This window comes from Sminthopsis crassicaudata, chromosome 5 (genome assembly GCF_048593235.1).
Source record: "Sminthopsis crassicaudata isolate SCR6 chromosome 5, ASM4859323v1, whole genome shotgun sequence".
In the NCBI taxonomy this organism is placed as follows: Eukaryota; Metazoa; Chordata; class Mammalia; order Dasyuromorphia; family Dasyuridae; genus Sminthopsis; species Sminthopsis crassicaudata.
In genome coordinates, this window is record NC_133621.1 from 437297 (window position 1) to 452059 (window position 14763).

The 14763-nt window shown below is 43.3% G+C and overlaps 1 protein-coding gene across 2 annotated transcripts; it reads left to right on the forward strand.

Annotated features, from left to right (window-relative positions):
- Positions 1 to 986: 986 nt before the first annotated feature.
- Positions 987 to 9619, forward strand: LOC141544491 (zinc finger protein 439-like). 2 transcript variants are annotated; one of them, XM_074270737.1, is made up of 5 exons: positions 987 to 1147; positions 1668 to 1842; positions 4310 to 4436; positions 5745 to 5799; positions 6756 to 6786. In XM_074270737.1, the coding sequence occupies exons 2-5, from the start codon at positions 1786 to 1788 to the stop codon at positions 6766 to 6768; spliced, it is 252 nt and encodes an 83-aa protein (XP_074126838.1). In that variant the 5' UTR covers positions 987 to 1147; positions 1668 to 1785; the 3' UTR covers positions 6769 to 6786. The 2 variants fall into 2 exon arrangements, with proteins under 2 accessions (XP_074126838.1, XP_074126837.1); XM_074270736.1 differs by having other exon boundaries at positions 996 to 1147; positions 5704 to 5799; positions 6756 to 9619.
- Positions 9620 to 14763: the final 5144 nt, after the last annotated feature.

Consider the following 14763-nt stretch of genomic DNA (forward strand, 5'->3'; position numbering starts at 1 on the left):
ATCGGCGTCCACGCCCACCGGGGGCTTCAGGCCGTCGCAGCAGCTTCGTGGGCTCTGTGGTCCGCGCCTTTCTGGGGGACAAAGCCTGGTGTGCGGCTCCTTCTGCAGCTCCTTTTACAAGTGAGGAAACAGGCACCCGGCCCGAGGGACTTGGCCAGGCTGACAGCGGGCTGAGTGTCCGAGGCAGGGGTCAAACCTCTGAAGTTCTGACTGCAGAGGGGGCTCCGGGCCCTGTGGCGCCCCCCGCAGGGCCGAGTCTCGCCTGAAGCAGGCTGGGAGCTCCCAGGGCATTTGTCGTTGCTATTGTGGAGTCCTTCACTCCCGTGCGGCCCTCAGCAGGGCTGGAAAAGAAAATTAAACCTCCTAGTCTCGGGAGGGAGCTCCGCGAGTCACCTGACTTCTCCTGTCCTCGGGTCACCGGCCCGGAGGCTGCATCCCCTCCCCCCGCTCGGGAATCCCGGCCAGGCCCTGCTGAGACTAAAGGGGCGCCAGGGCAGAGCTGCCACTCCAACTTTTCCTCATTCAGGGGACAGTCTATCAGATAATGTATATTATTACCGACATTTTACATATAATTATTCTTTAAAACACCCGTCGGTCCCCAGCACGAGGGGACTGAGGGGTCTCTCTCACTCAGAATGGGACAACGCTCTTCTCGCGCCCCCTTCTGTTAGCAGGTCAGCCTTGCTGCTCAGGAGGAGGGGCCGAGTCTGGGAGGGAAGGAGGAGCTCTCCAGGAGGACCAGCCTGGGAAGTGACGACCCCGGTGCAGCGTGAGCCTGGGGCGGGGTTTGGAGGCCTGGGAGGAGTTTCCGTGCCCGTTGGGAGGGAGGAGGGTGAAGGCGGAGAGGGGCGGGGCAGGGATCACGTGGGAGACGCGGCGCGAAGCCTTAAACCCTGCCCCTGGATGTGATTGGATGAAAGGGTCTCCTGGGGGATGGGCAGGGAGGAGCTTCCGGGACTAGCCAGCCCCTCCCGGACCGGGTTGGAGGAAGCGGGAAGTCTCTGGGCTGCACTCCGTCCCCTCAGCTCCGATCCGGAGCGGGCCCCGCGCGCGCAGCTCCCAGGTGGGTCCGAGCCCGCGCCCCCGGGTTTCCCGGCTCCTGTTCTCTGCCCGGGCCGCTGGCTCTCCTCCTCCTGACCACGTGGTGAGCGTCCTGCGGGAGCATCCCTCTCTCCGGAGCGTCCTCTGGAAGAGCTCCTCCCCCTCCCGCTCCCCCTCTTCCGGGCTCCCCTCCCCTGCACCGCTCCGGGCCCGCCCTGCCCGGGTCTCCCGCCAGGACTTCCCGCTGTGTCCGCAGGAATCGCAGGAATCCGGGAGGGCGGACGGCGGTCTCAGGCCCGGCGTCCCGCGTCCCCGCCCCCGCCTCTGGCTTCCAGGTTCGCCGTCCTCCTTCAGAGCCGACCCTCCGTAGGGATCCGTGAGCCCCGGCTTCCTCCCCGCGGGCCCCTCCGTCCGCACCGCGACCCGCGCTCTCTCGGGCGCCCCCGTCCCCGGGCCCGGGCTCCTGGGCTGGCTCCCGATGATCCCAAGCCCCTTGTACCTCTGGGCTTTCTGAGGAGGGCAGGGAGAGGGGGGAGAGGGGGGAGCGGTGTCTGAGGTCAAGGCCCGGGACCAGATGAGGAACCTACAAAATGGAGTCACTTTGGACTCTGCTACCTCCCTAGGGAGCCTGGAGCCAGAGGGAGTGTGCCTGGGGGCCTCGGACCCCTCCCTCCGCTGAGTGCCGGCCCTCCATGACGGGAGCACCAGCAGCACGCACCACCCCTTCCAGGGACACCGAGGATGGAGTGGGAAGCTGGCGGCGCTTTCCCTGTGGATCCCTTCTTTACAAAGGAGGAAGTAAGTGTTATCCTGGGGGAACGGCCCTCCTCTGCTCTGTTTCAGACTGGCCCATGGGCTCCTCGGGAGCGTGAGCTACATCTGCACCATCAGCTCCGGCAGGAGGAAGGCAGCGGGAGCCTGAGCTCTCGGGAACTCCCGGCCATGGCACTGATCAGAATTTTCTTACATACAAGTGGGCGCGTGCTGTGGATACACCCGCACCCGCACACGCACCTTTGTATCCCCGTTTCCTTACGTGGCTGCTCCCCGGCATTGAGAACACAAGCCAAACAAGCTCCGTTACATGCAACATACCACGAATCTGAGAAATGCAACGGAACGCAGCGACTAAACCCTCCAGAACGCTCCCCGGCCGACCAGTGCTCCACCTTAAGTGGCAGGCAGCGTGTTTCTCCTCCCCGTTCCTCTGGAACCTTGGCCTGGCTTTTTCTCATCTGGGTTCAGGGCAGTAGTTTTCCAGGCCCTTTATGGAATCTCCTCATTCACTCGAATCCCCCAGATCCCGGCCACCTCCAGAAGATCGGAGCATATTCCTTTACATCCTTTGAGTTTGTGGTTTTAGGACTAATCCCTCCCTTAGTCCATCCTCCCTCTAGTTGCCCTCCCTGTTTTCTTCTTCCCCCCTTCACTGGTGAGTAAAATGTATTTCTCTCTTCCTCTCTATGTTGTGTGTATTTTTCCTTCCTCCTCCTTTGCAGAAATGTCTAATTGTGGACCTAAGATTACATTTCCCAGCCCCCCTTTCTCTCCATCACCTGAGCTTATTCCTCTTTCTTGCTTTCTAGTTTCTCCTGAAGATCCTCAAGACTTAACAGAGCCCCTCCCACCTTTACTCCACTTTGATCCCCTTGAATATAATTTGTCCTTTTATTTTGAGTCCCTGGGGTTACCTTATCCTGGATGACTTTTTTGATATTTCTCTTCTCTTGTGCTTGAACTCCTGACTCCTTGAGAGATTGTTAGAACAGCAGCATTCAAGGGTCAGGGAACCTTGAAATTATTGCTTTATTTCCCCTAGGAAATTTGAGATTTCCGGGTTCTCCCTTTCAACTAAATAATTGACTTCCTCTGAGGAGCTTCTCTTTCACATACTCTCCCAAATCTATTTCATTTTGACCATTCCTAGTGTCTATTGTGTCCCTTCATTTTGCCTGTATCCTGTTCCCCTGAATACATGTACCTTTTGTCAGAGAGTGTGGCCAGAGTGAATTCTTCACATGACTGAACCCCAACTTTGGGTGCCTGACATCATTTGGTGACAAACCCACACCACAGATCACATCAACAGAAAAGGGAAAAAAGTAGAAAACCATCAGAATCCAAGTGCATTGGTCAAACACATGGTGGCCATGTAGCAGGCTGCAAATATAGACAAGCCTTGCCAAGCAGAAGGATGTGCGGCCGTCTCAATATCTTGTCACTCTGTTGGTTTTTAACTCAATTTCATGGTTCTTGTTCTCCCAACATGGTAGATTTTTTTTTTTTTTTCTTTTTCTGAGGCTGGGGTTAAGTGACTTGCCCAGGGCCTCACAGCTAATAAGTCTTAAGTGTCTGAGTGCAGATTTGAACTCGGGTCCTCCTGAATTCAGAGCTTGTGCTCTATCCACTGCGCCACCTAGCTGCTCCTCCAACATGGTAGATTTGCAGGCAACTCTTTAAAACATGTTTCTCATAAACAATCTGGCAACATTGTCCCCATGAATTGGTTTTTAATGAAGGAAGCCTCTTTTCTAATTACTCTTGCTTTTCTTTAATTAAATATTATAATTAAGGATTAAATGCTTTAAACAAATGAATTCAATTAAAAATGTGGGCTGTTCTGCCCATGACAACATCATACTCAGAGTGATCTCAGGCTTTCAATATAACAACAGGTAATTCTACTTGACTTCACTGGAAATGTGTCTCCTACCACATAGAGCAGTCCAGATCTGCAGGAATATCTCTTCAGAATCCTTATTTTTCATGAGATAAGACTTTATTCCACCTTCTTATAAATTTATATATATATATCTTTTCTTTAATTCTATACTCTTTTAAATGTTCACATCAACTTTTTTTAACCCAGAGTATGCTGTACTTGCCAGTTTCTCACAAACTCTTGGCAGAATTTTCTTTAGAATATATCACTAGAATCAGTTCTGGTGAGAAAATTTCCCATCGCCCTCTAGTTCTCCAGAGATCCATCTACCTCCCAGATTAAACACAAACTTTCTTCCTGATTTCACATAAAACATTTCTCAGGTTTTTTTTTTCCAAGTGATCCTACAAACCGCTTTTCTTAAAATTCAAGAAGACTCTTACTGACCACGGTTCCAGGAGCTGATTCTGACACTCACGAATGGTGTGACCTCTGAGCAAATCCCTTCTGGGCTTCAGTTTCCTCCTGGAAAGTGAAGGGTGTTGGATTCTTGAATTCTGAAGGAACTTCCAGCTCTACATCTCATGATTTTTGTTGGTTTAGGAGTTGGTGACATTCAGAGATGTGGCTGTGGACTTTACCCAGGAGGAGTGGGGCCTCTTGGACAATGATCAGAAGGAGCTGTACAAGGAGGTCATGTTGGAGAATGCCTGGAACCTGCTCTCCCTGGGTGAGGACATTTTCCTGGATAACTCTGAATCTGCAAGCAAAGGGAATATCTTGGGTCCAGGGTCTAGTGGGTGAAAAGGGGGTTCTCAGAATGAGGCAAATGCTGGTCTCCTTTGTCCAAGAGACAGGTTCCTCCTGAACTATTTTGCATTGTATGATAGGAAACTGAGGGTGTCCTTTGTTGCTCCTGAAGCTGCCTCTTACCAATTTTAGGCAGGTTCAAGTCAGAGATCAATTCAGTGTAGAAACGTCTTAGACATGGAGCTAATCTCAGGGGTTATATTATCTAACGTCTACATGGACATGAATTCATTTGCAAAGCTCTGAAAATTGCTCAAGCAGGTTTTCCTTACAAACCATTCCTCTTTGGGATGGTTCTAGCATTTGGAATATTCTTTTTTTAATAAGCATCACTTTATATCCCAAAGTTCTAGATGTTCCCAATATAGGAAGTTTGTCCTTCATCTGCTTTCCCATTGCCCTCAAATTCCATCATAAATGGTGGGAAAGAGGTGGAAGAGAATAAGCTTTTCTTTTCAACTACTATTGCCAAGTATTGTGCCACCTGCTTTCTTTAAAATATATTCCCAACAATATTATATAAGGACAACTTCCAGGAAATGAGCTATTTTGAACATTCTCAGTCCCCACATTATAAATAAAGAAGGAAATAAAGATTCTATTTGCATCCAGATAAAGAACTAATAGGTAGAAATATGTATAGCAGAATTTTACACATCTATATGTTTATTTATATACACACACACACACACACACACACACACACACACACACACACACACACACACTCAGGTACACTGTATCTCCCCTGCACTACTGGCTCCCTTAAATTTTTAGATAATTTCTAGACAATGGATATGGGAACTATAGGATATGTCTGTTCTTCTGTGAAGAAGAGTAGCAAGACTAAGGTCCCTATTGATCAGGCTCAAGACTTCTCAGGCCCAATAACTCTATTGACCCAAGTTAAAAGTTTCTGCCAGAATGGAGCCTAAAAGGAGAAGAGGTGGGGGAAGAGCATTTCACTCTTTCTCAGAATAAGTTGTACAACAGCAGAATGAGGCACATCCTATTGGGACTTCCTTGCTTGAGAAGCACTAATGAATGAGTATAGACCGATATGTGTGAACCTAACGGGGTGAATCCTAAAATGGAGGCAGTTCTGGATCTTCATCCTTTCCCTCATTAAATTTTATTTAATTTAAAAATTCTCTCCATCTTCTTCCCTAACTGATTTCCTTCTCCAGGGCTTCTAGTTCCCAGCGAATATGTGATCTCTTATTTTAAGCAAAGAAAATCACAATGGAGGCTGGACCAGGAAGGCCTGAGGAACTGTTCTCCAGGTGAGTGGGTGCCATCAGAGGTATGAAAGTTGTGGTGACTGAGGTTTCATGGAGTTACCCTGAAGTCAATGCTATGTTTTAGAGAGAAAGGCAATTGTTAGGATTACCAGGTGAGAACTCAGGTTGACTTGACAGTTCTCTGGCTCAGACCTTTGGTTCAGGCCTTTAAAGGGAGTTTACACCTTAGGAATTCTAGGAGGAGCAAGCTCATTTGTTGAAGTAATGTTTCCCAGAAGCCCTTGCATTATCCCACGCCCATTCTCTGGGAGGATAAAAGAAGGGTAGCATTGGGTCTGGGAGAATGGACTCTGGGATAAAGTCTTGACGCCAGGCAGGCTGAAAGGAGACCAGTCTGATTTGAGAAAGGACAAGAGTTGGAGGAGATTCAGAGCTCCCAAGAAACCTGCACACAGAGGAAAAGATTTTACAGATCTCCTCCCAGAGAAGGATTATAATTGAGCAGACTACCAGACCCTCACAATTCAAGAACATTACAGGCAATGATATTTTTTAAAAGAAATAAGTAATGGCTATCTCAAAAAAAAAAAAAAAAAAAAAAAAAAAAGGAATAGATCAGAATTAAATCACTTCTGCCTTAGATAAAAAGAAAAAACTATGAAAAGCAAGTGTTGATATTGTGAATGTGACTTCAGATAATGTAGAAAAAATAAATTAATTAAAAGTGATCACCAGAAAATACAGACAATGAAAGGAAAACGAACAAATGGAGAGTAGGGATAATTTATCAAATGCTATAGTGAGAGCATACAAATCATCCTTAGGATGTGAGCTAATACGATTTTTAAGTGACTCATTATGGACATTTAATGGCTATTTGGGAAATTGAAAATTACTGAGTTTCCATTCTAGTGATAGAAGGAAGAGGATATAAATAGAGATGTGTGGGAGTGTAGTGTCTGCGTTTCCTTTATTTATTTATTTATTTATTTTTTCAGAAAGAAAAATTAGACTTGAAATGAAGGAAAGTACTAAAGAAAAACATTTGCCTGTAGTAGAAACTCACAAGCCAAGATTCATGAGTGATTGTCGTGATCACTTCTCTTGGAAAGATATATGTCATACACTTGAGAAAATCTTCAGTGGAGGGAAATCATATGAGGATAATCAAAGTGGAAAAGTTTTCACAGAAAGGTGGGCTCTTACTGGACATGAGAGAATCCACACCGGAGAGAAACCTCATGAATGTAACCAATATGGAAAATCTTTCATATATAAAAATAGTTTTCCTCTTCATCATAAAATCTATACAGCAGAGAAACCTTATGAATGTAACCAGTATGGAAAGGCTTTTAGAAAAAGTAGAAATCGTGATAGACATCAGAGAATCCATACAGGAGAGAAACCTTATAAATGTAATCAATGTAGAAAGGCTTTTAGAGAAAAGAGAGCTCTTACTAGACATCAAAGGATTCACACTGGAGAAGAACCTTATAAATGTATCCTATGTGGAAAGATTTTTAGTAGTAAAGGAAATCTTACTGTACATCAGAGAATCCACACTGGAGATAAACCTTATAAATATAAGCCCTGTGGAAAGAATTTTAGAGATAAAGGAGCTCTTACTGCACATCAGATAATCCATACAGTAGAGAAACCTTTTAAATGCAACCAATGTGGAAAGATTTTTAGTAGTAAGGAATATCTTACTGCACATCAGAGAATCCACACTGGAGAGAAACCTAATGAATGTAACCAATGTGGAAAGACTTTTACAGAAAGTGGGGGTCTTCATAGGCATCAGAGAATCCACACTGGAGAGAAGCCTTATAAATGTAAGCAGTGTGGAAAGGCTTTTAGAAAGAAGGGAACTCTTACTGCACATCAGAGAATCCACACTGGAGAGAAACCTTATAAATGTAACCAATGTGGAAAGGTTTTTAGAAACAAGGGAACTCTTACTACACATCAGAGAATCCACACTGGAGAGAAACCTTATAAATGTAACCAATGTGGAAAGGCTTTTAGAAACAAGGGAACTCTTACTGCACATCAGAGAATCCACACTGGAGAGAAACCTTATAAATGTAACCAATGTGGAAAGGCTTTTAGAGATAAGACAACTCTTACTAGACATCAGAGAATCCACACTGGAAAGAAACCTTATGAATGTAACCAATGTGGAAAAGCTTTTCTACATAAGGTATCTGTTACTGCACATCAGAGATTCCACACTGGAGAGAAACCTTATGAATGTAACCAATGTGGAAAGGCTTTTAAACATCAGGTATCTCTTACTGCACATCAGAGATTCCACAATGGAGAGAAACCTTATAAATGTAACGAATGTGGAAAGGCTTTTAGAGATAAGAAAACTCTTACTGCACATCAGAGAATCCACACAGGAGAGGAACCTTATAAATGTAACCAATGTGGAAAGATTTTTAGTAGTAAAGGAAATCTTACTGTACATCAGAGAATCCACACTGGAGAGAAACCTTATAAATGTAACCAATGTGGAAAGGCTTTTAGAGACAAGTCAGCTCTTATTGCACATCAGAGAATCCACAGTGGAGAGAAACCTTATGAATGTAACCACTGTGGAAAGGCTTTTATACATAAGGTATCTCTTATTGTACATCAGAGAATCCACACTGGAGAAACGCCTTATAAATGTAACCAATGTGGAAAGGCTTTTAGAGACAAGGGAACTCTTACTAGACATCAGCGAATCCACACTGGAAAGAAATCTTATGAATGTAATCAGTGTGGAAAGTCTTTTATACATAAGGTATCTCTTACTGTACATCAAAGAATCCACACTGGAGAAAAGCCTTATAAATGTAACCAATGTGGAAAGGCTTTTAGAGACAAGAGAGCTCTTATTGTACATCAGAGAATCCATACTGGAGAGGAACCATATGAATGTAATCAGTGTGGAAAGGCTTTTATACATAAGGTATCTCTTATTGTACATCAAAGAATCCACACTGGAGAAAAACCTTATGAATGTAACCAATGTGGAAAGACTTTTATACAGAGGGTATCTCTTACTGTACATCAGAGAATCCACACTGGAGAGAAACCATATGAATGTAACCAATGTGGAAAGGCTTTTACAGAAAGAGGAGCTCTTAATAGACATCAGAGAATCCATACAGAAGAAAAACCTTATAAATGTAACCAATGCGGAAAGATTTTTAGTAGTAAAGGAACTCTTACTGTACATCAGAGAATCCACACTGGAGAGAAGCCTTACAAATGTAGCCAATGTGGACAGGCTTTTAGAGACAAGAGAGGTCTTATTGTACATCAGAGAATCCACACTGGAGAGGAACCATATGAATGTAACCAATGTGGAAAGGCTTTTAGAGACAAGGGAGCTCTTACTGCACATCAGATAATCCATACAACAGAGAAACCTTTTAAATGTAACCAATGTGGAAAGATTTTTAGTAGTAAAGGATCTCTTACTGTACATCAGAGAATCCACACTGGAGAGAAGCCTTATAAATGTAGCCAATGTGGAAAGGCTTTTAGAGCCAAGAAAGGTCTTATTGTACATCAGAGAATCCACACTGGAGAGAAGCCTTATAAATGTAACCAATGTGGAAAGTCTTATACAGAAAGTAGAAGTCTTAAGAAACATCAGATAATTCACACTGGAGATAAACCTTATGCATTGAACCAGTGTGGAAAGGCTTTTACACAACAGGCAACTCTTAGTAGCCATCAGAGAATTCATACAGGAGAGAAACCATATGAATATAACCCACGTGGAAAGGCTTTTGGAGAAAAGAGAACTCCTACTATACATCAGAGAATCATCACTGGAGAGAAAACTTATAAATGTAACCAATGAGGAAAGACTTACAAAAAAGGAATCACACCAGAGAATCCACGCTGGAGAGAAACCTTATGTCTGTAAGCAGTGTGGAAAGGCTTTCACAAGAAAGTCACATCTTACTGTATATCAGAAAATCCACACTGGAGAGAAACCTTATAAATATAACCAATACAAGAAGGGCTTTTTATAAAAAAGACGATTGGTTCTTGCCAGGTCTATGAAGAAAAGTAAAAGCATTAAAATAAGGAGGAAAATGACTTGGGTACAGATCATTAGGACAGGATGTGCTAGTGCTGATGCCTTCCATTCCTTAACTATAACACCACTTGGAGGGTGACAAAGGAAAAATAAAAGATGAATAGGGATGGCAGACAGCTTCTTAGCCATATCGGATCCTCCTTTTCCATCCAGTCACCTACTTGCATGGCAGCATGGTATAATGGGAAGATTCCCTACGTTTGGACTCAGAAGACTTGAGCTGATATTCTAGCACCGATCTTCCTTCAAGTGAAGAAGCATTTATGAGCCTGACACATGCCAGGCCTTGGCATGTAGGAACCAAAAGAGAGTTGCAAAGGGTGTCCCCTGCTCCTGTGGAGATCACAGACTGGTGGCACTGACAACACAAACCACTAGGTGGAAACCCACCTTGGACCCGATAGTGCCTCATTGAATCAATATTGCCTTGCTTTCTCCTTGTAAGAACCCATTTTACAGAGACAGAGAAAGAAACTGAGATAAAAAGAGAACCCTTGGATTGACTATCAAGTTTCCGAGTTGAGATTAAAACTCAGGTCTTCATGTCTTAAGGCCTACCAGTCTATCTACTGCAACATCACCTGTCATCTGATTTTGTAACAATATTATACAAAAATTTCCCACATATATGAGGTCAAAAAATAGAAGAAAAATTGGATAAACTCCCACTTAGAGATAGAAATTCATTCTTTTCAATTCTAACTAATTAAAAGCTAATTACTATTAAATAGATTTGTATTTCTGTTGATTCATGACATGCACTGGATTAAATGATACATGTACACGAAGGGCAATTGCAAATAATGCTTTGTGTTGTTGCGTTATATTTTCCCACATTTTTTCATCGTCTTATTTTTTTTAATAAAGCTTTTTTTTATTTACAAACATATGCATGGGTAAATTTTTCAACATTGACCCTTGTAAAAGTTTTTGTTCTAAATTTTCCCCTCCTTCCCCCCACTCCCCTAGCTGCAGGTAGTCCAATACATGTTAAAATACATATTGAATCCAATATATGAATACATATTCATACAGTTGTCTTCCTGCACAAGAAAGATCAAGAAGAAAAAGAAAAACTGAGAAGAAAACAAAAATTCAAGCAAATACCAACAGAGAGAGTGAGAAAGCTATGTTGTCCACACTCAATTCCCACAGTTCTCTCTCTGTGGGTTTAGATGACATCACTGAACAACTGGAACCGGTTTGAATCATCTCATTGTTGAAGAAAACCACATCCATCAGAAGTGATCATCATGTAGTCTTCTTGTTTCTGGTTCTGCTCATTTTACTCAACATCAGTTCATGTAGGTCCCTCCAAGCCTCTCTGAAATCCTGTCGGTCATTTCTTACAGAACAATAATATCCCAAAACATTCATGTACCACAACTTATTCAACAATTCTGCAATTGAGGGGCAACCCCTCAGTTTCCACGTTCTTGCCACTATAAAAAGGGCTTCCACAAACATTTTGGCACATGTGGGTCCCTTTCCCTCATTTAAAATCTGTGGGATATTATCCCAGTACAAACAGTGATGGATCAAATGGTATGTATGGTTTGAAAACTTTTTGAGGATACTTCCAAATTGCTCTCCAGAATGGTCGGATCCATTCACAGTTCTGCCAGCAGTGCATCCATGTCCCAGTCCATGTAGCTGCCCTGTAAGTAAAATTCATAAGCTAGGGAAGACTTTAGCATGTCCCCTCTCCCTTTAGATCATTTTAGCTAATATGGTAGGTGTAAAATGGCACTTCAAGGTAACTTTAGTCTACATATGTAATCCGTGGCGATCTAGAGACTTTTTTTTAACATATGACTGTAAATTCTTTTGATTTTTTTTCCTTGAAAAACTGCCCATTCACTTCATTTATCAATTGGGGAAATGACTTGTGTTCTCATAGATTTGACAAAGTTCTGTTTACCAGTTGAATCTCCCTCTTTTCATTATTCCCTGTTTTTCTTTGAAGTCTCCTTTTTGCCCTATCCCTTCTACTTTCTCTTTGCTTCTTACCCTCTTATTCTTTAAGTCAAACCTTTAAATTTACTTTGCTTTTCTTCTCCCTACTTTCCTGATTTTATTCCATATACCCTTGAAAAAGCCCCAATCTCATCCTACCCCTCAGGTGTTTTTTGGGTGTTTTTTTTTTTAAACCTTGGTCGAGCAACTGGTGTTAAGTGATATGTTCAGGGTCACACAGGTAGTATGTGTCAAGTGTCTTAGGCTGGATTTGAAGCTGGGTCCTCCTGACTCCAGGGCTGCTGCTCTATCCACTGTACCATCCATCTGTCCCAAGTTCAGAAGACTTCTAGACCTCTCTCTCCACATGTGGATGTTGTTTCCTGTTCAGGCCAGATGATATTAACACCAACATTGCCAGCCTTCCACCCTCACCTCCAGCCTTTCTATTAGTTCTTCCTTCCATGTCCCATTTTTGTGAGGTAATTGCTCTTTTTTACCTGCTACTCCCCAGTTTGGTTCTTTAGAATCACCCCACCATGCACAAGGCAGTCACAATCTTTCGAACTACCTTAGTAATGATAACAGTTTGAAAAATACTACCAGTAACAACCAGTAATGATTAATAACATTTGCATATACCATAAGCAAACAATTTAATCTTAAAAAGTCTAATACTTTCCCTGTATCTCTTCTCATACCCCAGCAGGAAGCCAGCTTTCAAACTCCCCTTTTTCAAGCTCTCAAGAGCCTTCTCCATCTCTTTTCACTCTCTGCCATCAGAATGGTTCCATCTGCATATCTGAGACTGGCTTTGTTGATATTTCTCCTGGCAACTTTAATTTCAGCTTTGGAGTCCTAGATCCTGGAATTTCACGTAAAATACTTTGCATACAAGTGAAATAAATAAGGTGACTGTGTGCAACCTTGCAAGGCTCCTTTCCCAATCTTAAATCAATCGGTTGTTCCACATTCAATTCTAGCTGTTGCCTCTTGGCCCTCTTGAGGATTCCTCAGGAGACAAGATGATCTGATTCTCCCATCTGTTTGAGGACTCGCCACGTTTTGTTGTGATCCATACTGTCAAAGGCTTTTGCCTAATCAGTGCACCAGAAGTATCTATCTTTTCCCCTTGAAAACTCCCTTGTTTCTCTTTAATCTATTCTCTAGTTGCTCATGGTCTCTGAAAACCCTCTGGCTCTTCTGCTAATTCTCAATTCACACATTGTTGAACCCTAACCTGAAGAATCTTAAGCATAGGTTTACTGGTATGTGATGGTATCTCTGATTTTCTTGGAGAGATCTCTTGACTTTCCCACTGTATTGTTTTCTTCTGTCTCTGGATGTCTGGTTTAAGCAATCCTTATTTCTCCATAATATTCCCTGGATTCTGAGTTCAGTGGGTTATATCTTGGTCTTTTTCCTTTCCCTTTCCTTCTTTCCTCAGCTATTTGTAGAGCCTTATTAGACAGTCATCTTCTTTTCTTGCTCTTCTTTTTTTCCTTTGGAAAGTTTGTTCCAGTTGCTGCTGCTACTGCTCATTTCTTCAGGTACTCTTATCTACTAGATCCATTCCTTGAGTTTATTCATCACTTCCACAAGCATATTCTTAAGTGTGGTCATTGAGGTCACATCTCTATGGTCTCATGATTTTCCCTATTTATAAAACATATTCAGGGAAAAGTTCTGCCAATAGTATCTTTTGAGGATGGCTGCAGTTGTGTGATCCTGTCAACTGCCAGTTAATCAGACTAGTTAGTTCTGACCAAGGAAGGAGTCCCATTTCCAATCAAGGTTAGGGTCTCCTGAGACTAACCTGGCTCAATGGTAAACTTCCCTATATGCCCTTGCAGATTCTGTTCCATAATTTTCACCCCCAGTAGTGGTCATATTAAAATCATTTCCATGTTAGACATGAACTTCTAAATAAAGATGCCCTGGGATACTGAGAGAGCTTAGTTAGGTATTCAGTGCCAGAAAACCTTTTATCAATGTCTTCCTCAGAGTTCATAAGGTTTTTTGACTTTTTCCAAAAAGAAGGTCCCAAGTCATCTATTAAGTCCCCAAAAGGGATAGGAGAGTTTCCAAGGACTTCTTCACTTTTGCCAATCAGTGAGTTATTATTGTTTCTAAACAAAGCTTCCCCAATTAAAACTCAAGTTGTTAAGCACTGTAAGCCCACTTTGGATTAGCTCAATTCATTGTAGTAAGGATATGATTGCATGATCCTCTAGAGACGATTTTTTCATTAGCAGCACCTCCTACACAAGGGTTTCCTCACACTTCCAGACTAGACAAATGAGAATGTAATAAATGAGATTATGGGTTCGTGATATGAAACAGCTATTTGTTGGGGTTCGGCGCCAACTCCCGAGTGAAACAGGCCTTATGGGGGCAGCTAGGTGGCGAAGTGGATAGAGCACCAGCCCTGAAGTGGGAAGGACCTGAGTTCAAGTCTAGCTGCAGACACTTCCCAGCTATGTGACCCTGGGCAAGTCACTTAACCCCAATTGCCTCATTTTAAAAAAAGAGAGAAAGAAAAGAAAGAAACAGGCCTTATGTGACCAGCATTGCCTGTTCTCCTGGGGAACGAAGAGTGTGAGCAATGAGGGGTGAGAGCCAGGGTGGTGTGAGACTCCCTTTATTGCAGACAGCAAGTCCTTTGATCTCCTCAGTGCATGTCTCCAGTTCCTATGTCTTAAGGGAAGCACATCCTAACCTATAGCAGATACTTGATTCTCTACAGGAAACTGCAGGCAGACACAGAGTGAGCATTCCTTTCCTCATAGTACACATGGTCATTGGAGTCTCCTCCAAGGTGCAGCACGCCAAAAAATCATCTCTAGAGGATCATGCAATCATATCTTTACTACAATGAATTGATCTAATCCAGACCCCCTTCCTCCCAACGCCATCTTGTTCACCCTTACCAGGCTACGCTCAGC

What these genes read in the sequence shown, in the direction of transcription:
- LOC141544491 (XM_074270736.1), top strand. Translation starts at nt 1,786, where the DNA reads ATGGAGTGGGAAGCTGGCGGCGCTTTCCCTGTGGATCCCTTCTTTACA. An exon ending in CTGGAACCTGCTCTCCCTGG is followed by an intron (nt 4,437 to 5,703) that starts GTGAGGACATTT and finishes TTCCTTCTCCAG; the next exon opens with GGCTTCTAGTTCCCAGCGAA. An exon ending in CCTGAGGAACTGTTCTCCAG is followed by an intron (nt 5,800 to 6,755) that starts GTGAGTGGGTGC and finishes TTATTTTTTCAG; the next exon opens with AAAGAAAAATTAGACTTGAA.